At 35.4% G+C, this 23839-nt stretch overlaps 1 protein-coding gene across 1 annotated transcript; it reads right to left on the reverse strand.

Moving 5' to 3' along the window:
• Nucleotides 1-577: 577 nt before the first annotated feature.
• On the reverse strand, nucleotides 578-23190 carry LOC130636766 (collagen alpha-2(IV) chain-like). Its single transcript, XM_057446609.1, has 47 exons — nucleotides 22917-23190; nucleotides 17414-17983; nucleotides 16837-16983; nucleotides 15935-16495; nucleotides 15713-15865; nucleotides 15302-15627; nucleotides 14953-15196; nucleotides 14788-14834; nucleotides 14671-14718; nucleotides 14542-14586; nucleotides 14377-14466; nucleotides 14250-14294; nucleotides 14105-14167; nucleotides 13885-13965; nucleotides 13747-13797; nucleotides 13588-13623; nucleotides 13452-13487; nucleotides 13150-13212; nucleotides 12843-12881; nucleotides 12558-12704; nucleotides 11962-12024; nucleotides 11779-11877; nucleotides 11640-11699; nucleotides 11374-11560; nucleotides 10939-11115; nucleotides 10549-10853; nucleotides 10020-10226; nucleotides 9657-9852; nucleotides 9334-9519; nucleotides 8974-9141; nucleotides 8030-8842; nucleotides 7753-7902; nucleotides 7251-7588; nucleotides 6864-7107; nucleotides 6239-6445; nucleotides 5599-5948; nucleotides 5177-5420; nucleotides 4885-5073; nucleotides 4599-4715; nucleotides 4355-4510; nucleotides 4112-4276; nucleotides 3788-4027; nucleotides 3468-3692; nucleotides 2525-2695; nucleotides 1954-2296; nucleotides 1504-1759; nucleotides 578-1415 (listed from the first exon to the last, which is right to left on the reverse strand). Exons 1-47 carry the CDS (start codon nucleotides 22990-22992, stop codon nucleotides 1068-1070), a joined length of 9072 nt encoding a protein of 3023 aa, XP_057302592.1. The 5' UTR covers nucleotides 22993-23190; the 3' UTR covers nucleotides 578-1067.
• Between the last annotated feature and the right edge of the window lie 649 nt (nucleotides 23191-23839).

The raw sequence follows: 23839 nt of genomic DNA on the forward strand, positions 1-23839 counted from the left end.
GCCTATCTAATGCTGATAAATTGACAATGTATGATTTGGCGTCACTAGTTCTTTAAATATTATGGTCTTAAAAACTTTTTTAAACGAGGAAAAAATTCTTTGAGTCTCCCTGCAAAGGTTTATGTCATGAACAACCAAAATTAAAAAAATCTTTAAGTTTTTTTTCAGGGGAATTTACAGATAACTTTCGACACACGAAAGTTTTTGGCTACTAATTTTTTTCTTAATAATTTTTTTCTGTCGAATATGCAACCCTACCATTAATTGCTCGAACCCTAAAACATTAAAAGTTTCAAGTACTACTCCCTTCCCCCACCCTCCTTCACGCTTCCCCTTAACTATCGTCATGGTATTGATAAATCAATAGTGAGTAGACAGCCGATTTTCTGGGTTTAATTGAATTTGAATATGTTTAGAAAAATCTAATTCATCGAAATTTAAGTATTTTGTCCTACAATTCTATTTTATCAGGAACACATTATTTTCCGTAAGATTTGTAGAAAAACATGGTCTATCAAAAGTTTATACAGCGAAATCGTTGACACGAAAACAGCAAAAATTGCGAATTTGTTGCCACAAGAACAAGATCTTTGACGTTCAAAACTATAGGAGACACAATAAATTTGATAAACAATATATAATAAGTTTGCATTTCTAATAAAACAGTTTAATACAAAAAATATTTTTGTCAAAAAATATAGTGCATTTTCAACCAGTATAAAAATATTAAAACAAACTTGAAACATAGTCATAGACAACCTGTTTGCATAAAAAGTTTAAATTATTTTGCAAGTTCGATAGTTTGAATGGTGTGATTTGGAGTGAATTATACTTTCAAATTTTCAGAAAAATATATGAAGAAAAAGTATCATTTACATGCAAGTAATAATGTTCGGTAACAGCTTTGAATTGAAAACAAACCTATCTCATAAGCTTTACAGCGTATAAGCTTTTCGTCTTTTTTGAACATCTTGATGACCGGCAAAAATGTCTTATTTTGTTGATATACTCACTCATGTGTTTTTAAATAGCTTCTTACAAATGTTTTTATAATTCCTGGATACAATTTAGTTGACAAACCATGATCTTATATTACGTGCTACGCGCCTCAACAATGTGTTTTCATTTGAATTCCCACCGTTATCTGTTCGTCTTGCTCGCACGCATACTTTGCACCTAGATACGCGTGATTCCAGCGTATGGTTTTTACTTTTATATAGAAGTTGTTCAGGTTGCGTTTTGAACTGTTCGTCTTTTTTAACAGTGGTCAACCAGAAGCTGAATTTGTCATTGTGAAAGAAACAAGAACCTCCGGCTCCATTACACTCTACGAACGGTTTGGGAATAAATTCTTTTAGACAGGAGCCGGACGACGACAACGACTGACCAGACCCTGTATTGCCAGCACCAGCAATCTGGAGAAAAAAATCAAATCAATAATATAGAGCAATCCGGTAGAGGGAATATATCTAACAGCAAAAATAGTGCATCGTTTATACCCACCATAAGAAAACTGTATCCATCCCATAATGCATCCCAGCCGAAAGGGCAATTTGGCTTTGTTGTATCTTGACTGTGGACAGCTATCACTGTTGATGGAGCTTCACAAACGCTGCAACGACTTATATACGGCTCAATAGCTTTTCCAGAAATTAACTTCATTCCTGCAGGTTTTGTTACAGTTGCCAGCCAGTATATGAAGTCGTTTCTCGATGCATATTGGCATTTTACCAAATCACAGAAAATAAACGGCAATGTGCTAAAAACAAAAATAAAGTTAATCAGATGCAGCATGATTGAGGTTTTTCTAACGTATTTCACTGAAAACATAAAAAGCAATACACAAGTGTTTGTGCGTGGTTTTATCTAACAAAAAAATTGTTACAGCAGTTAAAAAGAAAAAAAGAAATAAAAATATTTTTTGTTGGCTGTGTACTTTAGTTTCTGACTTACCTCATTGATTTTACACACGATCCAGTATTTCCAAGATCTTGGCCATTCGAGTGCAAATTACCAACAGTAGAAACAAGAGAGTACCCGTCCCATAATTTGTTGTAGCCTCGTGGACACGTTGGTATGACATCTTTTTGAGAGTGAGTCACGATAACGTTGCCCTCCGCAACTCCGAAAGGACCTGGTGTGCCTGGATTTCCAGGATCTCCTTGAGGTCCTTTGTTTCCCTGTAAACCCTCTGGACCTTGAGTACCTGCTTTTCCTTGATCACCAACTAATCCAGGGAAACCTTGCTTTCCTCTGTCACCTTGAACACCTCTTCGTCCAGGTTCACCAATTGTACCTAAATGAGTAAGGATTCCATTTAGGCGATATAGTTAACATGAAGTAAAAAGATGGAAAATCTTTATGCAGTTGCTTCGAGCTTTAGAGCAATGGAAATAACACAATAGATTGATATTCATCAAGAGTACATGTCATGCAAAAGAATTTTATCTGATTCAATTTCATCGTTATTTTTTTAGATTCTATTTTTTTTTTTTTTTTCGTTAAAATATAAAATCAAACGTGCCTTTAGTTCCTGGTCTGCCTCTTAATCCTGGTATGCCAGTTTTACCCAAATCTCCAACTTCACCGACATCACCTTTCTCGGAACCTCTTATTTGTATTCCTTCAGGACCAGCTGGACCAGGTGGACCTTGTGGTCCTGGATCTCCATCTCTTCCAAATCTTCCACGAGGACCTAAAAAGTTCGTGATGGTTATACAAAGTGAAAAATTATGAAGCAGAAATTGAAATAACAGGATTGCTAAAAAATAATTTTCAGCTAATAAAACAATATTCCTTCTCATCTTTTAATTCTGGGTCAGACGTATTGGAAGTTAGTAACAGCTAAATGTATAATTTCACCCTTAATGTTGCTAAAATATTGCTAAGCGTAATATTCGAAGTACTAGTACTACGTAGGGGTGTGTCATCTTGGTTACCATTAAAAGCTATATCTCAAAATCTCCTGACTTTTGATCACTCAAGATTGGTTTTTCTGAAAGTAGACTGAATTTCCTATAAGACCAAGTGGTTTCAGGGCCGCCCTGCACAGCCAAACTTGTGGGTTCTCTTTTTCCTAAATTGACAGCTTTCCTGTCGTGAAAGGGTTGCTTTTTTTTACATTTGTTTCACTTGCTATTTTGCGATTTAATTACTTAGATAGTAGCAAAAAAGACTTTTTACTTTTTTAAAAGTGTGTAGGTTGCTTGTTAGATTATTCAAGCTTGACCCTCTGTTGTTTAAATCTTTACATTTTTAGCTGCTTAACAGCTGCTTTAACTTTGGCTCGAAAATTTTAGGTATTTCCTGTCTACTCTTTTACTTACATTGCGAATCCCTATAAAAGAGAACGCCGTGTAAATATTTACTTTCAGGTTAGAGCATTAAGAGATTGGGTCTACTGTTATTATTATTTGTATAAATGAATTTACACTTTATTCTTACGCTTAAATCTACAATATGCATACCTGCCATACCAACTCCTCCATCGGGCCCAGGTATTCCAGGCTTTCCTTTCTTTCCTTGATCACCTTGTAATCCAAGCGGACCCTTTTCACCTCGTTCACCTCTTGGTCCAATTACAACCCCGGGTTCCCCTACTTCTCCTTGATCTCCGTAATCCCCGTCAATACCTTTTTCTCCCGGATACCCTTTGGGAGCTCTTGATGGATCACCTCCAGTTTGCTGTGGACCTGAAATTAACGACATGCAATATTTTATATTAAAATTAGCTTGGGTAAAATAAAGAAATATGGCTACATATCATTTTTAATTGCAGAAATTCTACCTGGATCTCCTGCCTCGCCTTGCTCTCCTTTTTTACCAGGCATTCCAATATAACCGCTGCTACCCAAAGGACCTACTGGACCAGGGCCACCATCTCGTCCACGCTGTCCTTTTTCACCTTTATCTCCTTTCTTCCCTGTTCCATCCTTACCAGTATCGCCGACCTCTCCCTTCTCTCCCTTAGCGCCATCAGACCCGTCTTCACCAATATCACCTGTTATTCCCTTTCTACCTTTTACTCCTAAAAAACAATAAAATATCTCAGTTAATTTCACGCTCTTAAAACAAATGCACATGCAACTTCAACTTTTACGGCTAAGCCTACCTTTGTTTCCTCTTGGCCCCTGTGGTCCTGGTGGACCATGACTTCCAAAATCACCGGGTTCTCCGCGTGGTCCTGGCTCTCCTTTGACACCAAGTTCTCCTGGAGCCACCAAGAGTGTTCCTGGTTCCCCCACTGGTCCTGGTTTTCCAGTGCTTCCTTGAGGACCTGAATAGAAGGAAAGATATTTAAAAGATGTTATACTGTGCTTCAGATAATAAGTTCTCTTGCGCCAAGAGGTCTAACCTTTGTCTCCTATGTAATCTTTTTTCTCGCTGCCTGGAGGTAAACTTGCTGGATCACCAACATTTCCTTTTAGTCCAACTTCTCCTTTTGGTCCCCGTTTCCCAGGTCTGCCATCCCCTTCTGTGTTACCCATTTGTCCTTTCGCACCAGGAGGACCTATAATATTACCAATACAAACGTGCATATTTTTTCCAAAACAATACCTTTTTGGTATTGATACGAAAAAAAAATTAAAATAACTTACCAGTAGGGCCTTCAACACCCATAAAACCAATATCACCTCTTTCACCTTTAGGGCCGGCTGGTCCATCGTATCCTACTGGCCCTCGAACTCCCTGATTTCCAATTTTACCAGCAGGGCCTAAAAAATGAAAAGATGAATAAGCATAATTTGAAAACAATACCAATGACAACATACTGTCTGGAATTTAATAACCAGTATTGGAGTAGATATTTTAACTCTTGCACTTGTTTTGCTAACTGAATTCCAGAGAAATTGTATTCATAGATGAATAATCATAAATCATTACCTCTGTATCCCTTTGCTCCCAATTCTCCTTGACGACCAACTCCTCCTATTTCACCGATATCGCCACGAGGGCCGTAACCGATTTCTCCTGGTAACCCCTTTGTACCTTTTGGTCCATCAGAACCAACTTTACCAACAGAACCTGGATCACCATCTACACCTGGTCTACCTTCTGCACCTCGTGGACCTCCTGCATAAAAAACAGTTAATATAATGGAAATATAATGTTAAAATAATGTATAATGTCTATTTTCTTCTCATAATAACATATGAAATTATTATATTAGGCGCACCTTCGCATTTTAAAGCTCTGGATATATCTCCACTTAAATCTGCTACTAAGGATGACAGATCAGAAGCTAAAAAGATATGTTCTGGCTTTGAAATAAACGATTCCAGTTCAACTCGATTGATTTCTTGACCAATTCCAACGGAAAAGATGTCAATTCCTTCTGTTGCAAGCTCTTTCGCGACAAGATGTGGTGCCCTCGTATTTTTAACATATGTCTGTTGACCGTCGGTTAGCAAAATCAACACCTTACATAAAACAAAAAAGTGTTGGTGTAAATAATACTGATGTGTTTATCACTTACGAGAAGAAAATATATGGTATTCTCCCGTTACTTTTTTTCATTATTTTTTCTTATTGCATACCAAAAACGAAAATTTTTTGTTTATACAGAAAAAGGTTAATATACGCGGAAAAGACTTGTACCTTTTTAGAGTTTCCACGACCACCACCTGTTACGGAGAACATTTCCTTTGCTTTTTCCAAGCCAAGGTCAATTCTAGTTTGCTTCCGATCATATGCAAGGTCATCAATTGCGCGTTTTAAGTCCTCTGTATTATCGTGGGCGTCAAATCTGATACGCAATGTAGCTTCATCGCTGTACACCACGACACCAACATGTATACCTTTTGCGGAAATTCCACCAACTTTATCGATGACAGATTTGATAAACTCTTTCTCCTCTTTGTAGCCATTGGCAGTAAGAGAGGCTGATGCATCCAACATAAAACCAAGATCTGTGGCTACAGCCAGACCATTACCATCATCTGTGCAACCTGAAACAATGGGGGAGGATGTACATATAAATGTGCTTCTATCATAGACATTAGCTTTAAGAAATGTAATAGAATAAAGTTAGCCCAAAATACAAATTCAAAGCTAAAATTTATCATGTCAACAAACCAATCGAAATTGTAGAATTGTCTTATTGCGGCATGCTCTTAGATGGAATTTTTAAAGGCATACATGCAAACAAATGTTTGTGATGATGAATGTGGGGAAATTGTAAATAACGTAAGCGATTGAACTTTTTATCCTCTTATAAAGTTTCTCCTTTTATACGTACCGGGTAGTCCACGAGGTCCTGGATCACCATCGTCACCAGGCACACCTTTTCCTCCGGAACCAGACATTTCTCCACGCTGTCCTTTTACTCCTTTAGACCCTTGTTTTCCTGAATCACCACGGGGTCCCTGAGGACCAACTGGACCTGTCTGTCCTGGGAAGCCATCCTCTCCTGCTCTTCCAGAACGGCCTGGCAAACCTTGGTCACCTTAAAAATAAAGAAAACAGATTCAGTAAAAGATAATCAATTCAAACAATGAAAAGAGAATATATAAGTTTAAGGGATAAAATAAAACATTATGGAATGCACTTTTTATAAGAAACTAAAACAATGAAGGGGTAATTAATCAAATATTAATTATGAAGTTTGTGAGAGTCTTTTTTGCGTATTTTGACATACAAGTAACGATCAGTTACAATGTGCTGTAAATTCGACCTTATATCTAAGAAAAAAATCTCAAGCGCTTTGGAAGTATCTTTTTTTGTCTAAATAAGCTACAGTAATCAAAGCTTTATAAAAAGTTTGGAGTTCTCAGTACTCATATAGGTAAGAAGATGAAAGAAAGCAGCATATATTTTTCTCAGCTCATTTTGCTTTTGTTTGAATGCGCAAAATATATTATTACCTTTGCATCCTCCACGGCCAATCAAACCAATTTGAAGATCAATCTTGCGTATCAGTTCGTCAAAATTGTCTGCCACCACAACATTATCACCAGCTACAACGGATAACTCTGTTTGAGCTATTTCTCGTCCAATGCCGATAGCGTACCGCAGAACTGACGCTTCAACTAGTGGTTTTACAGCTTCTTGTAGAGAAACTTGATCCTTTGCGTATGACTGTATACCGTCGGTCATTAACACCAAAGCCTAAATAAAACAAAATCATTCGAGTTAAATCAAAACTGGCTACCGTCCCCTTTTAAAACTATAGCGAAGTTTAAATCTAACTTTGTTAATCAAGTATCTAACTTTTTGTTTTTTTTATGCTCCAATAACTTGTCTCTTTTTACCTTTCTTACGCCAGCTCGAGCTCCATTTGTTTCAGTAAGTGCTTCTTTATGGGCCAATATTAACGCTTTGTCAATACGAGTAGCGTCGCCAGAAGCGTATGACAAGGTGCGGATTGCATCAGTAAGTGCAGTCAGTTGGTTATGATCTGAAAGCTTAATGTTAAGCCTGGCATCTGTGTCGTATGTGACCACACTCACCCGAGTTAATTGATTGTTTACGTCAAACTTTTGAACAATGTTATCAATGAAGACTTTCATTTTGGAGAAATTTTCTGATCCTACGCTACTAGATGTATCAATTAAGAACACGATGTCAGTGGTCAAAGCGTCATCACAAACTAAATAAATAGAAACAAGAAATAGATAGAAAAATATTCAAAACTTATGCTAGGTTTCATTTTACACGGTTCTGTATGATTATTTCCTTTTTATTGGCTAAGCAGTGCGCCATTTTAATATGGTAGAAGAACTTGCCAATCTCCGTGTTTAGTTAAGCACATACTTATTCTTGAAGCGTCAGGCCCTGGCTGTCCACGGTTTCCTGGTTGTCCTTTCTGACCTTGAGGTCCAGGTAGTGAATCTCCCTTTTCTCCTTTGATTCCCTTTTCTCCTTTCTCTCCTAGGACATCTGCACCATTCTTCCCATCAGCACCTTAACAGCAAAGTTACAATTATTTACGAATTTCAAAAGATGTGTGCCATTTACGACACTAAAACAATTTATACTCAAGTTAATTTTGTAAATGAAGATAGAGATACAACCACTATTGTAGCATTACCTATAGGTCCCGGTACTCCCATGAGTCCATCGTCACCAGGTATGCCACGGGAACCTATTCCTTCTTCTCCTTTAAATCCCTTTACTCCCTTAGGTCCATCCTCTCCTTGTGGACTAAGTCCTCGACTTCCTTTAGCACCGTTGTCTCCAGGATCACCCTTTGCACCATCATAACCATCTTTTCCAGGCTCGCCGACAGTAATGCAACCAGCTTCAAATGAATCTTGCAGGTTACCAATGGCATTAACCAGCTCATTATAACTTTCGATCTCCAAATAGTAACTTGGGTCTGAGACAAGTTCTTTTAAAAATTCTTTGTTTTTCTCCACACCTACACCTATAGCAAACACATTAACGCCGGAATCCCTTAACGTTTTCGCATAACTAACAGATGTATTAATCAGTTTGCCAGCAAGGGTTTCAGCTACAATGTGTCCATCACCAAGTATAACCAAGGCCTTAGCTGTGTCTTTTCTAGCACCATGCTCTTGTGTGAACAAATTGTTACTGGCCATTTCCAACGCCAAATCTAATCGGGAGAAATCAGCTTGATCGTGTTTAATACCATCTACAGCATTGGATAGGTCTTTCTCGGTTTCAAACTCATTAAAGTTAAGCTCAATTTCAGCTTTCTGACTATATTTAATAATTCCAGCCTGTGTTTTTTCTGGTCCAACAGGAAATTGCCCCAGAATATTTTTAATAAACTGCTTCTGTTTATCAAAATCACTTGGCGTTACACTTCTTGATGAATCAAGTACAAACCCGATATCTGTTGGATCTCCGAATCGGAAACAACCACTTGGTGGTGGAGCTAAAAAAAGGGTTTTGTCTGATTTATTTTTTGGTTAATATTGCTTCGATATTGTAGATAGAAATATCATGTAATCAATGTATATGTTCAGCATTTTTTTTAAAAAAGTGTAACTTAAAAATAGCCTTTACCGTCTTCTCCACGCTTTCCATCCGGACCACGAGGCCCTTTGTTTCCTTTGTCACCTTTTTCAGTTACACCTGGAGGTCCAGGATCACCATTTTCACCAGGAGCACCTGTTTGTCCGTTTAAACCAGGGAAACCATTTAATCCTGGATCACCATCTGGACCAGCCCGTCCTAAGAGAATACGTGTTGTTAGGGCAAACTTTGTTTTACCTTTTGATGAAACATAAACCTTGCTGTACGACAAAACATTTTAATGTATCTGTACTGGTAATTGCAAGAGGTCCGAATAATTATATAATTATAATTGTTGAAATTCAGATTACATACGCTGCAGTAGATCATAAAAACCAATAAAAAACTAACCTGGTTCTCCTATGTCACCCTGTACTCCACCGAAGCCTTTAGGTCCTCTTGGTCCACGCTCTCCTCTTGGACCACGTGGTCCCTCGGATCCTTCAGGTCCTACAGAACCTGCGTCACCACTTTCACCTTTATCACCTTTATCACCTCGATCACCCGCCATCTTGTTTTTCATCTCTTTCATCTCCTCTGAAAATGTTAATTGTTTATTAGCTTTATTTTTGTGAAATGTTTATAGCTTCAGATAAATTAATCGAACATCTTATTATGTCTTTGTCTTCTCAACAATTAACACAATAAAATAATAAAAAATTAAAGCTGCAAACCTTCTGTAGGAGGACTGCCATTTTCACCCACAGGACCAGGATCACCAACTTCACCAGGAGGACCTTGATCCCCTTGACGTCCTAAATCTCCTATCTCACCTCTAGGCCCTCTTATACTTTCCCCTGGTTCTCCAACTGCGCCAATTCTCCCTGGGATACCGTTTTTGCCTGGAGTGCCAGTACCTCCAACTTCACCCTTAAAACAATAATGAACTTTGAGAAAAACAGAAGTTTCAGTACAACAGTACAATTAACAATGTAGATAATCACAACATGCTTGAACACACTTTGATAAAAAAAATCTTCAAATAATAATAAAAATAATAATAGTTGTTCGATGATAAATTGTGGAATCTTATATACCTTAGCACCTTCCTTTCCACGCTTTCCGGCTGCTCCGTCACTTCCTTTCATTCCCTTTTCACCGCTGCTTCCCTTTCTACCACGTTCACCATTTTTGCCAGGGTCACCAGGACTACCCTTTGCTCCTTTTTGCGCCTCTCCAATATTAGGTGCGTCATCACCAATTTCGCCTATCGAACCTCTTGGACCATCATTTCCTTTAGGTCCCTAAAATGTATAGCTTAAATCTATCAAATATTGCTCGCAAAAAGTATGTGAGCCAAAAACATTGAATGCGGGTAGTTGATGGGTGAATTCCCGTAGATTTCCCACGGGCTGGCAACTAGTGGAAAAAGTAACGATGGTACTGACATTGCAAACTGCGCCCTTCACCTTTTTATGTCTGTTAACATTTAGTTCAAACGAGTAAGGTTTAATGGGAGTGATAGAATAAAGAAACGATATTTTTTGTTTAAATATAGGCTTTATGTTACCACGACTTAAATTTAAAATTCAGCAGTTCGTAAAAACTTTGTTATTTTCCACTTACAGTTGGCCCAACTTCACCAGTTCCACCTCTTGGCCCTCTTTTCCCTTGTGGACCTGGTTCACCCACGTCACCTCGAACACCTTGTTCTCCTCGTTTACCAGGCATACCCGGCTTACCAATCTCTCCTGATCGACCTTGATCTCCTTCTGGACAAGCAGGACATGGACCACCTAAGTAACCTTTGGGACCATCCAATCCGTCTTTTCCTACATCCCCAGGAGGACCAGTGTTTCCTGGAGGACCCTTTACACCCTTGGCACCTTTCGGACAAGCACTTTCGATACATTTGACAATCACATCCTCTCCTACGCATATAAAAACGCTTAATTAAGACATATTAATACATACACAAAAAGAAAAATGAGGAAAGAATTAGGACTTTTTCCCTACCTGGTGGACCTGGTCCTCCTGTATTGCCGACTGGACCAACTGGTCCTTTGGGACCTGGTGGACCATCCATACCGGGTTTACCAGGAATAATTTTTCCGTTTTTACCAGAAAGACCTCTTGATCCATCTTCACCTTTTCTACCCTTCTGACCAGCAAGGCCTTCCATACCAGGAACTCCTAAAAAAAACGATAATGATGTTGAAGTGAATCAACATAACGTGAGCGCCACTTCAGAAAAGCATTTTCATTTAAAAGATAAATACATGCTAAATGATTTTCTTTCCGAGTAAATCACAGTCTAAACAACATTTTTCTATTATACCTCTTTGCTTTACGAATGTTATTTAATAGGCACTAACACATTGTAAACACAACCGTACCATATACAAATGTTAAACAACAAAAACACATTTCTTCACTCAAAATAATTATTACCTGACATTCCATTTTCTCCTCGTCGACCACGAGGGCCAACTGCACCTGGATCACCAGCAGGACCGATAATATAACCCCCTTGTTTTCCCTTTGGACCTTCTGGACCAACATCACCAATTGGACCTTCCCTGCCAGGCAAGCCTTTTTCTCCAATACCACCTGGAACACCTTTTTTGCCAGGAATCGACTAAAAAAAGTAAAGTTTAGCAATTTAAAGTAATTCTGCGGTTACCTTTGTTTGATTAGAAGATTAGAAAAGAACTTACTGCTCCATCTTCTCCCGGATTTCCATCAACACCATTAAAACCTGTTGGCCCAACTTCTCCCTAAATAAGACAATCACAGTATGAATAATTCTTTCACAAAACTGATTGTTTAATAGCATACAGATGAAGAATGTCTTACTTTGTCTCCTGCATCTCCTTTTTGCCCAGGATTTCCTTTGTCTCCAATTTCACCTTTAAGTCCTTTAAGACCTCTTACTCCAACCGGCCCTTTGTCGCCCTAAACAAAAATTTTGAAAAATTTTAATAAAACTTTGAAACAAGTTGCTTTCTAGTTGTTCATTAAGATGTACTTAACACGCACTGTCTCTCCGGGCGGACCAGTTAAACCTTTTGGGCCTACACCACCACGAGCACCAGGCCTTCCCTAAAATGAAAACACAATTTGGATATAAGTTGCAATTATTAAACCCTTATTCGTTAAGCTTTTACAACAAGCATTTATACTTATACGAGCAAAACTTCCGTCGATTTTGTCTCTTTGAAGTTTAATTCTATGTGAATGCTTTTACAACTCTGGAGATACCTTAAATTCCTTAAAATGTGAGTGCTATTGAAAATACTTCTCGTTAAAATGTAATCGACCTTAAAGGGTTGCTGTCAAAATAAAGCCTCCCAAATTTGTAAAGATTCACAACCTTAGAGCTGCTAAAAAATGAAAATTGAATCTTTCGGCAGAAGGCATTCAAATTGTAAATTATACTTAATTTAACCGTCCTCTTTATCAAATGACACTTTTTGCCAGGTTAAAAGAAACATTGACTGATTCGTTACATTCAACCTAGATTTACTAATTATTAACAAAACATCGTTTCTGTATTACTGCATGATAACTTTCAATCCAATACAGTGTAAAAACAAATACAATCAAATGCAGCGAGGTACCAAATTTGTAGATACCTTAGCTCCCTTCTCAGTGGAGTCGACACCTGGAAGACCATCTTCTCCAACATCGCCTTTTTCGCCGTTACTACCAGGAGGACCTCGTGGCCCTTCTCCTTTTAGACCACCTGTACTATAATTGGGTCCAGGATCTCCTGATGTTCCCTAATGCAAAAAATGAAAATAAAAAAATTATAAAAAAAGTTCTCAATTAAGAAAAAAGATGTAAAACTTTAATTTGATTTATTGATGTTAAGTTCTTAGTTTTTTCATATATAAAATAAATAAGTGAAAAACACCTACTCTTTCTCCTCTATCTCCCTTGATGTATTTGATTATAACCTAAAGGATAATAGAAAAAGTATACAAGCTTGGTTTTCAATAAAGTCCGTTTTTGTTATGAAACATTTTTTGCACAACTGTTGTAATTGAAAAATTATATCTTTACAACATTTTGTTGTGGAATGACAGATTGTGTCGTTTTGTTATGTGACATAAGTTTCCAATAAAGTAGTAACTGTTTACAGCTGTTGCTCAACAGTCTTGATGTTATTGAAAACCATTGAAAAGGAGAGATGAAGAACGCATATCAAAAAAGAAAGTATATTACTGGTTCTCCTTTTTCACCACGTTCTCCAAAAAATCCATCATCGCCATCGACTCCTTTGCTTCCCTGTAAATAAACAAATAATAAAAACCATAGCTACAAAATCAGTTGTCTTTCTTTAATTTTAAAATAGTGAAATAGAGATACAAAACGTTTGCACACAAACGCCCATCCGTAAATATATTTGATTATGTTGTACAAAATATTTTAATACATATGTACATACATATACATAACACCGTTCATCCTAAGTTATTATTAACTATCAAAAAAACTGCTGTATTCTTTCATTTTTGGATACTTACTTCTTCGCCACGGTTTCCATCAGCTCCTTTCTCACCCTAACAAAAAATATCGTATTTACAACGAACTATTATAACTATGATGAAAAAAATCTTGCATAAATTCCCTGTGATCAATTTGTTCATGTTACGCCCTCACCTTAATTCCGTTTTTTCCTGCTACTCCTGAATCTCCCTAAAATACAAGAATAGAGATTGTTGTAACAGTTAACCCATTGAGTCTACTTTATTTTTCTTTACAAATTTAACTATTAGATGAAGTAAATTCTTGATGCAGAATAATGGGATATAAGCTCACCTTTTCACCAGGAAAAACTTCTAGGTCTGGGTTAAATGGCACGGCTTTCCCCTACGATGCAGAAATTATAGATTAAAAAACTTCATATAATTATAAAATGGAACTATAGTCATTAGCCAGTGTCAATTTGTGTACTACCTTTGGACCTTTAGCTCCTCTGTAACCTTTATGTCCAGGTGGTCCATTAAAACCAGCTAAACCGGCTTCACCAGCGCTCCCCTAAAGTAAAAATACGTTTAATATAAGAAAGGTGATTGGTTAAAATCATGAGTGAGAAAGACATTACTGATAAAGAATTATTTATCAATAAGAATTCGTACTATTTTTAAGGCAAAACAAAAAAACTAAATATGCTTACAGATTGTCCTGGTAACCCACAGTCACCATCACTTCCTCTCCGCCCAGCAACGCCAGGAACACCCTAAATATATATGAACTTAATCTTTCGAAGGTAACAGACAACAAGAAGATGATGCTAAAAGTCATAATCAGGAGGTACTTACAGGTATTCCATCGTAACCAGGGAAACCGGGAAGACCAATCAAACCCTACAATAAAATGTGAACATGAACAATTTGAGTCACATTAAATAACTAGTGATGATATTGAAAAAAATAGGTATTGACTTACAGGTTCCCCTCGAACTCCCTTGCCTCCCATCATTCCATTAGGACCTTTGATACCTTTCTCACCTTGAAGACCTTTTGGACCAATCAATCCCTAAAAAAAATGTTAAATGTCATCCCTCGGTGTAACAAACGCTATTTGATTACCATATTTAAATACTGCTCTTACCCGGACTCCGGGTTCTCCGGCTGGGCCAACGACTCCTGGACGCCCCTATGGTAAAGCAAAAAATGTAAAATCATTGTACAACTTAAATTTTGTTTAGTTACCAGCCCTTATAGAAATTAGGTAACTTACTCTTGCACCCTTTGGACCTTTGTGGCATGTTTTTGGTTTGCACCCTCCCTATAGATAAGAATATATAAAAAAAAATCGAAAAAAAAAAAAGAAAAAAATTATTTTGCGTAAACTTACTGCGTCTGGACCACCGATTGGACCAGTTGGTGGTAATGATGTTCCAGCTGTAAAGATATGATAATTTGATTAAATTCTTCTTTTTATTAAAAACAGTGCGATTCAGTTACACACTGTCAATCACAACAACTTCTTTGTTATTAAAATGTAAGGAGGATAGTGTACCTTCACCGCATGCAAAATCAGCAAGATCTTGACCGTATTGCAACATTCCTGCTGCATTTTTAGTTAACCAAACACGATCTTCAATGCCTTTATCATCACTAGTTAGTGCTTGCAGAACATCACCATCAACATCACCAATGCCAATGACAATAACATCAACACCACGTGCACGTAAGGTAGCAATTCTTTTAGACATTTCGTCAGAAGGAGAAGGAGAGGATGGTCCAGTTATCAAAACCAACATCTATGGCAACAAAAATATGTGTGTAAAGTTATTTATATCGTACTTTATATAAAAGAGTTCGACAAGCTGATTATAGGATTTAAGGGTCGGTTATCAAAAAATTACCTTTGGCACGTCATTTCGAGTTCCACCAACAGCGCAAAATATAGCATCACACGATAATCCCAACACATCAGATATTTTTCCCTTTCCTTGCTCGAATTTCACTCCCTCAACACGCTGTTTCATGTTTTCATTCCAATTTTGCGCTGTGTTGAAATCAAACACAACCTTTGCTTCTCGTCCAAACGTCATCAGTGCCACATGTGTTTTTTCATCACTAACTTCAAAGTGATCAATCGATGATCTTAAGAAATCTTTTGTACGACTGAAATCTTCTTCTTTCATATTCTGATGAACAGCAAAAGCAATATCGATTTTGCGTTTGCAGACTAAAAGATAACAGGTATCTCATATAAATACCGAAAGTTAATGTTTGTAACATTTTTTTTTTACTTTCTATCTTATTATTCTTACCGTACTCTGGTTGCACACAGACTCTCTTGCATCCTTTCTTGCAACATTTAGCATTTCCAAAACAATCAAAATCATTAGCACATTCATGCTGAACTCCCACACAAGTTTCAGCAACAACTGGCTCTCTTTCTGCAATACATTTACCAGGTTTTTCTAAACAAAATCATTAAATATTATTATAATGTTTAGATCTGAAACTACTTGTTTTTTTGTTCAACTTACCGTTACATGTTTCTTTTGCAATTGAATAAAGTTCAGGGATAATGTCATTGAAGGTTTCGCCATCGAAAATTGCACTTTCTGATGATGCTATTTTGTTCATTTGATACTTATTGACTTCAGCTCCAACTCCAATAGCAACAACCTTTACTCCATATGACTTTAATGGTTCAGCTACCTCCACCAGATCCTTCATGTGATTTGACACAGAACCATCGAAGAAGACAATTAACACCATTGGCCTTCTTGTTCGGATTTTTCCTTGTACGCTAAACAAATCTGATTTCGCAAGTTGTAAAGCTCTGTCCACACGTGTTGTGGATTTAAAGTGCCTTAAATCTTTGATTGCCTGTTTAATTTTACCAGCGGTGTCATAACGCACGAAATTAAATCCAACTTCGGCAGTTTCGCTGTAAATTAAGGAGGAGAATCGAGCTTCTTGTTGAGAAACTGCAAATGAATCAACAATGTCTATAGCGAACTTTTTCATCTCCTTGTAGGCTTTGTCTCCAACACTTTGTGAGGAGTCCAATGCAAACGCAACATCAATTGATGTTAAACAATCTAGAAAGAAACAAAGACTTTTTCAATAAATGCACTTTTTATAAGAATGTAGTTAAAGACTCAAAACTCTTGAAATTTATAAATAAGAATAAAAATCTCAATTCTTTCCTAAGATATTGAGACAATGGTTCTTTCTAGCAGTTCCACTCTACGGGATAATCAACGTCAGTGCCCATAAAGCTCCCCACGCTTACATCAGCAACAATTAGAATATTGTGGGAGGTTAGGGTCTAATCAAATAACCTAAGATCCTATACAATTGTGTCAATATTGATTCAAGCCAAAACAGCACACAAAAAACATGATAGTGGTATTGGAAGAGAAAATAATTGTATACGTACTTAATAATGGCGAAGTACAATTCTTGACACATCCATCAGAACAGCATTTTTTAACACCAGGACAATCTTGATCCCCAAGACAGACATCGCGTTGATTGTTGCTACATTTGAAAGGTGGAAGAGGTTTCGCACATTTTCCTTTTTTTACTAAATATAAAAACAAAACAATAAAGTCATTACTTTAATTTTATTTTATTTATTTATTTATTTATTTTATTCTTTTTTGAGAGGGGGAGGGGAGCGCAAGGTTCGATTTATTCAGATATAGTAGATAGTAGAAGCAAATATGATAAAAAAAAACCGAAAATATGATGACGTTGACAAAAATGTGGTATCAGCAATGTTTGGCATCAAACTGTTTGGGTTATCCTGCCTAGTATTTTTGACAAGTACCTAAATCATAGTATGTTAGTATTCTTTCTTCTCTAAAATCTATGGATGTGGTAGACTTACCACCTTATTTATTTTATAAAGGAGAGCTACAATAGCCTTTCAGAGAAATGAGGGAATAGGGTCTATAAGTATGCACAAAGCGTCACTCAAAAAATCAAATTTTTCCAGAAGAGAAATAACAAACCTTCACAGCTTTTATTTTGCAAGTTTACAATCAAACTTTTCAATTCTGAGAAGGAGTTGACTTCAAACATGTGATCATCTGATGGCTCAGAAGCAATTATCTGCAATTCAGTTCTGTTGATGTTATCTGTCACACCAATGGTATAGATGTTCACTCCTCTTTCTTTCAACGGCTTAACTGCAGTTTCAACAGAGTCTTGGCATAACGTGCACTTCCCATCAGTCAACAAAATGAGGACTTGTGGAACACCTTGTCTTACTCCTCCAGATATTGAAAACATTTCATTATTTGCAACACGCAAAGCATCATCTGTTGCAGTGCGATAACCTGGGTAATCGAGATTATCTACTTTCTCCAAAAGTTCATTTTTATCGAATGTGTCGGTGAGTCCAATTTGAACTTCTCCGATTTCACTGAATGTTAAAACACCAACATGGGTTTTGTCAACGCCAACGTGAAATCCATTTATTAATTCTTTAGTAAATTTTTTTATTTCGTTGTAGCCTTCGACTTCAACGCTACCAGAGGCATCTAAGGCAAACACCAAATCTATGGGTTGTCTGCAAGTTTCTAAACATCAATGAAAACAAAATTAGGATGAAGAGATTTCACACCAGGAAGGTTGTGGACAGCATACTGATAGTATATAACAGAAAGAATTCATCTAATAATATTGTTGTTATGATTAACTTAAAATTTGCACGAGTTTAGGCACCAAATAGGAATAATTGTGTTTACAAAAAAGGTTTGCCATTAAAATGTGATATGGCATTTCAGTGAAAGACAGTTTGAAGTGAAATTAAGACTTCTTTATTTTTTGATATGGTTTATGTCTGAAAATAAAAAGTTGTATTATACGGCATATCTGATTTACACTTTTTTATGCAGGAACAAACTATTTATTACTCAAGTCGATGCAAGGTCAAGAATCCGACCTCCCTATAGACTTTCCAAAATAGATAGCACAGTTATCCTGGTCATAATATATTCGAAAACCACGGAACAAATAAGGTTAATAATTATTTTCCAAAAATTTTTAAAAGCATATTTTTTTAGAATGATAGTGTTGATTCACTTTAAAATCAATTTGTTGATTTTACTGCATAGATAGATGTGCATATTTTCCATAGTTACCCAAATATAAAAGGATGGTTTAGACCCTGGGCCTTCTGGCGTATTAAATGCTTATGTTGAGCTACGCAGACCCAGTTGGGGCTTGCGCTCTACCAGACAACTCCCTGAATCATCCAGCGACGCACATAGTGTGCCATTCCTCATCTCCTTGGCTGGGGTTAACCCGGGATTATGATATCATTCAAAAACAATTTAACTATTAAGATCAATTTTAGGCCTAAAATAAAGAACGTTCCACAAAAATTTTCGAGGCTTTTATATTATAGAAAAAAACGTATTCTAAAAACCGACCTACATGTGTCATTTTCGCCTATGCTACTTTTCGTGCAACAGATCTGAAGTGATATGTCGCGCATATTAATTTTTTTCACCAAGAACGAGTATTCGCTAGTACTTTTTTTCGCATATGCTTCAAAAATAAACATGTGAAAAATTGGTGCGAAAATGTTTTAATTGGTCCAATTTTTAATTATTTAAAATTAACCATAAAAGATTTAAAAAATTTACTTTCAAAATATTTATAAGAAAAAGCAAAACATTAAATTTCTTTCAATGTTTATATTAGTTAGTTAAAAAAATAATTAGAAACACGAAGTTTAAATTTTGGATAGTAACTTTTAATTCTGAACGTCTGTTGAAAAAAACTTGTCTCCAAGATAAGATTGAAAAGGGAAATTCCGATGTGAGACCCAAAAATTTTTTAGAAATATTTCTTCCAGCTTTAGAAACATCTAAAAAGTGTTTCTTGTGAATAATATGTGAAAATAGAAATTAAAAATAACAACAAATATTTACCTCAAATTTATTATCGTATAAATAAATATTTATGGAGTCATCACAATGTAATTCAATACGTTCAGACGTTTCTGATTTTTCACTGCGTAGTTGAGAAAAGCCAAAAAAGGCTCTTGCGGTTACTTAGGGTGGAGTTACACTATGAAAGTTAAACAAACTTGTCTGACTCCTTAGCTAAGTCATCAATATCTTACATAAGAAATTGATCCACTTGAGGTAATTTTTCATGCTTTCTCATTGGAAGAAAAAAATGTAAACACAAGTTTATTTCATCAAAAAAAGATTTAGAAAGTTCTAGACTAATTTTGGACATGACTCTTTTGGGCTTAAAGTTAGAAACTTTTGAAGATCAGTTTATTTTCCATAAGAAAAAAAATATATGTCTGCTATTTGTTATCAATATATATAGCATTTATATAATATATATATACAAATTCAAAAACTTCAACAAAATTTCTTCTTTTTTTTTTGACCATTTTTTTTACTTCCGTTTAAAATTTATTTAATGCTTTTTTACTTTTGTGTTTTTAAATAAACAAAAAAAATTAGCTCTTAAAAAAGAATGTTTGCTTTGCAGATAATTTCCCGTTTTATTGAGTGATAATCCGTTTCACAATGTCCGGTATTTTTTTTAAAAAAATTCATCTATAATACTTGTGACGGATCTTAATGAATTTATAGGAAACAGCTCCCTGAAGAAAATGTTCTTTCAATGCTCCTTAAGTTGAAAATATTTTTTTCACTGTTGTTTATATTTGTCAAAACGTGTTCGGCAACATATTTTTCTTGTAAATTTTTCAAACAAAATATATCAACATATGATATCCCTCATCTATGAATTTGATTTTCACATAAATAAAAGATTCACGTATGTTTGTTTATCTCCGCCATAGAACAGAGATTCTCTATAAAAAACATTCCTAGCAACAGCAACGGGGAACAAAAGTCACGAAGTTGACAAGAATTCCAACAGTCATGCACTGCAAAATCCACAGGTGTGAGCAAATAACTGCAAACTCAGGTTTTTAGTAACAAAAACATCAAACCCTGGTGTTTAGAAACAAAAAACATAAAACCCCGATGTTTAGGAACAAATCACAGTAAATTACAGACAGTTAGGAATGAATCACAACAAACCCTGCTGGGAGTAGGGCGAATAACACTGGTTAGGATATACTCTGACCTTGAATAAGTAGGGACGGCTAATTTATTCTTAAATAATTAGGGACGGCTAATTTATTCTTGAATAAGTAGGGACAGCTAATTTATTTGAATTAAGTAGGGGCGGCTAATTTATTTGCATTAAGTAGGGGCGGCTAATTTATTTGCATTAAGTAGGGACGGCTAATTTATTTGCATTAAGTAGGGACGGCTAATTTATTTGAATTAAGTAGGGGCGGCTGATTTATCTGAATTAAGTAGGGACGGCTAATTTATTCTTAAATAATTAGGGACGGCTAATTTATTTGAATTAAGTAGGGACGGCTAATTTATGTGAATTAAGTAGGGGCGGCTGATGTATTCTTAAATAATTAGGGACGGCTAATTTATTTGAATTAAGTAGGGGCGGCTGATGTATTCTTAAATAATTAGGGACGGCTAATTTATTTGAATTAAGTAGGGGCGGCTAATTTATTCTTGAATAAGTAGGGGCGGCTAATTTATTTGCATTAAGTAGGGACGGCTAATTTATTTGAATTAAGTAGGGGCGGCTGATTTATCTGAATTAAGTAGGGACGGCTAATTTATTCTTAAATAATTAGGGACGGCTAATTTATTTGCATTAAGTAGGGGCGGCTGATTTATTTGAATTAAGTAGGGGCGGCTGATTTATCTGAATTAAGTAGCGGCGGCTGATTTATCTGAATTAAGTAGGGACGGCTAATTTATTTGAATTAAGTAGGGGCGGCTGATTTATCTGAATTAAGTAGCGGCGGCTGATTTATCTGAATTAAGTAGGGACGGCTAATTTATTCTTAAATAATTAGGGACGGCTAATTTATTTTTGAATTATTGTTTGTCGCGCTTTTGTTTTAAAAATATTAGAATTAGATTCTCAGTTTAATGAGAATTTTTAACACAAGAAGAACCGACATTTTATATTTAATGTCCTACCCTAAAAAGACAACATTTTCTTTGCATGTCGGATGTTACGTATCAATTAGGAATTACGCTTGTGTCTAGTTGCTCGTTTTTCTTTCTCACTTTGTTTCTTTATATAAACAAAGAAAAAAATTCCATCATAACTTTCTCCGAGAGGAACCATTTGTTTGTATATCATATATCCAATAGAAAACAGACAGTACTTCATGTGCGCTGTCATGAATGTTTTTATGAGCTAATGTCACTGTCGTCCACAGTTAGTTTATAAAAGGAAGAATGTTTTCAAATACCTATCCGAGAAGTGTAGATTTTGTTTGGTAATAATAAACAAAAGTATTTATGTTGTGATAATAGTCTTGACACGATCAGTGACATGTCGCGCCAAATATTTGCGGATTGGAAATAAATTCTTACTCAACACAGTAAAAGGGAAACCCCTTGTCAATGCGGAGGAAACCCTTTTTTGTCGAGTGTTTTATTTTTACGTTGTAAAGTCATTAGATAAATAAAAATTATGAATGACAAAAATTGAAAAAAATGAAATGTTTTAGATGTAACTCATAATTTACGTAATAATATATTTCATTGTTAGTTTTTTTAGGGTTGAACTTTTAAAAAAATCTGTGGGCCTTCTTATTTTTTTGCATTTTTTATCCTAAAAATGTTGCATAAAAAGGTGATATGTAGCCGAATTGTCAGTTCTTTCAATTTTTAGTCAATTTTGCAAGATAAAAAATCCTGTGAAGTCTACAATTGTGTCAACTAATTATGCGTTGAATTTACCTTGTTTACAAAAAAAAGAAAAATTATCTAAAATGTTTCAGTTGGCTGCAAAAAAAAGTTGAAAAAAGAAGAACATTATATTTAAGCTTTTTCTTCAAAATTTAACGAAAATTTTTGTCTTTCTAGCTTGCTTTTAAACTAACTTTTGTTACATCCACTAATATTTATATGTATGAGAAGATGTTTTTTGATATAAAAGTTAAAATTTCTTTTTCCTACATAAAAGCTAAGATTAAGGATATTTCAAAGAATAATTTTTTGTTTGTTTTACTTATGTTGTTTTCTAAGTTTCGTGAAGTAAAATTTTCCATAAAATTATAAATTAAAGCTAAAGTATATTTAGTGCGCGCTTTTTTTTAACTACAGATATTATTAAGCTGAACAACAGTAAAATTTTAATTCGAATTATAGACGGGGGTAATATTATTTCAGTTATAACTGCACCAAAGAACATTAAATTGAACGTTTTATGTATTAAATTTCAGCATAGACACAAATATAAATATTTTTTCCCCTCCTCAAAGCAAACGAATTTAATAAAGTAAAGGTTTTTAAAAAAGCTAAAAAAAAAAACTGAAGAAAAAGGATGACTAAACTATAGTAAAAAAGAAACATCTTTTAGCTGTATTTTGAAAAAAAAGTAGGATAGACCGTACACATCTCTATAAAAAACAAAAAGAAGACCTACCTGTTTTTTGAGTATGTACCAAAGCGATTCCAATACAGAACAACAAAGCCAGTATGTTAGCTCGCAGCTTAACCATCTCTGCGAAAATTTCTTCTTCGTCCAATGACTAAACTTCCAGTGAAGTAAGATTAAGCGAAAAAAGAATTATCTATCTTAACTGTATCGTCATTGCTTGAAACTAGAAAATTTTTTTGTTGATACGTAAAGATCGGAACGCTTCACTCTTTGTGTGCCGTTTCAATCGTCAATGATGATGTTTCTTTCTTTTTTTCGCTAGCACGGCACGACGGAAAACACAGTTTTGTAATTCAAACAATCTTTTGTTTGTAAGTTCCAATCATAACAAAAGCCGGGCGAGGATAGGCGATACGCTGGAACAATACAAGATGACATATTACAATAAGTCATTGTACTTTTGTTGTTTTTTTTAGTTCTCGGTCATCTTCGGTCGTGTTCGCGTTTCGTTGTTTCGATGATTTTTTACGATAGATCTAAAATTGATTTAAAGTTGCGAATTATTTTTTTATAAGCTGCAATGTGATAACTAATTTATGATCCACATGATTCTTAGGTTAAACAAAAATAACAGACATCAATCCTTTAACGTTTTGTAAAATTATCAAACAACGAAGCTGTCTAAATTCGTTGCTATTTATCCAGGTATCGCCTTTTTTGTGAACCTTGGGATTTTATTAAAACTTTGTTGCAAGAAAATAAAAATAAGTTTTGAAAAATAATTAGATTTTTTTGACTCGGTACTTATAATTTTTTATTTAAATTTAGAATGGTTGTGGACCAGAAATCCTTTTCCTTTTTAGCTACCTAAATATTCGTAAAACAATATTAAAGTTCTACATTTCAAGTTTTTTAACCATTCAAATGCGATGTCATACTTATTTATTAAAAAATATCGAATTAATCGA

The sequence above is a fragment of the Hydractinia symbiolongicarpus genome, chromosome 3 (assembly GCF_029227915.1).
Source record: "Hydractinia symbiolongicarpus strain clone_291-10 chromosome 3, HSymV2.1, whole genome shotgun sequence".
NCBI lineage: Eukaryota > Metazoa > Cnidaria > Hydrozoa > Anthoathecata > Hydractiniidae > Hydractinia > Hydractinia symbiolongicarpus.

Coding starts and splice junctions, on each gene's coding strand:
- LOC130636766 (XM_057446609.1), bottom strand. CDS start 22,992: ATGGTTAAGCTGCGAGCTAACATACTGGCTTTGTTGTTCTGTATTGGA. Junction 11,700..11,778: donor AAGGAGATGCAGGAGACAAA/GTAAGACATTCT, acceptor TGTCTTATTTAG/GGAGAAGTTGGGCCAACAGG. Junction 7,903..8,029: donor GGGAGTACCGGGACCTATAG/GTAATGCTACAA, acceptor TTTGCTGTTAAG/GTGCTGATGGGAAGAATGGT.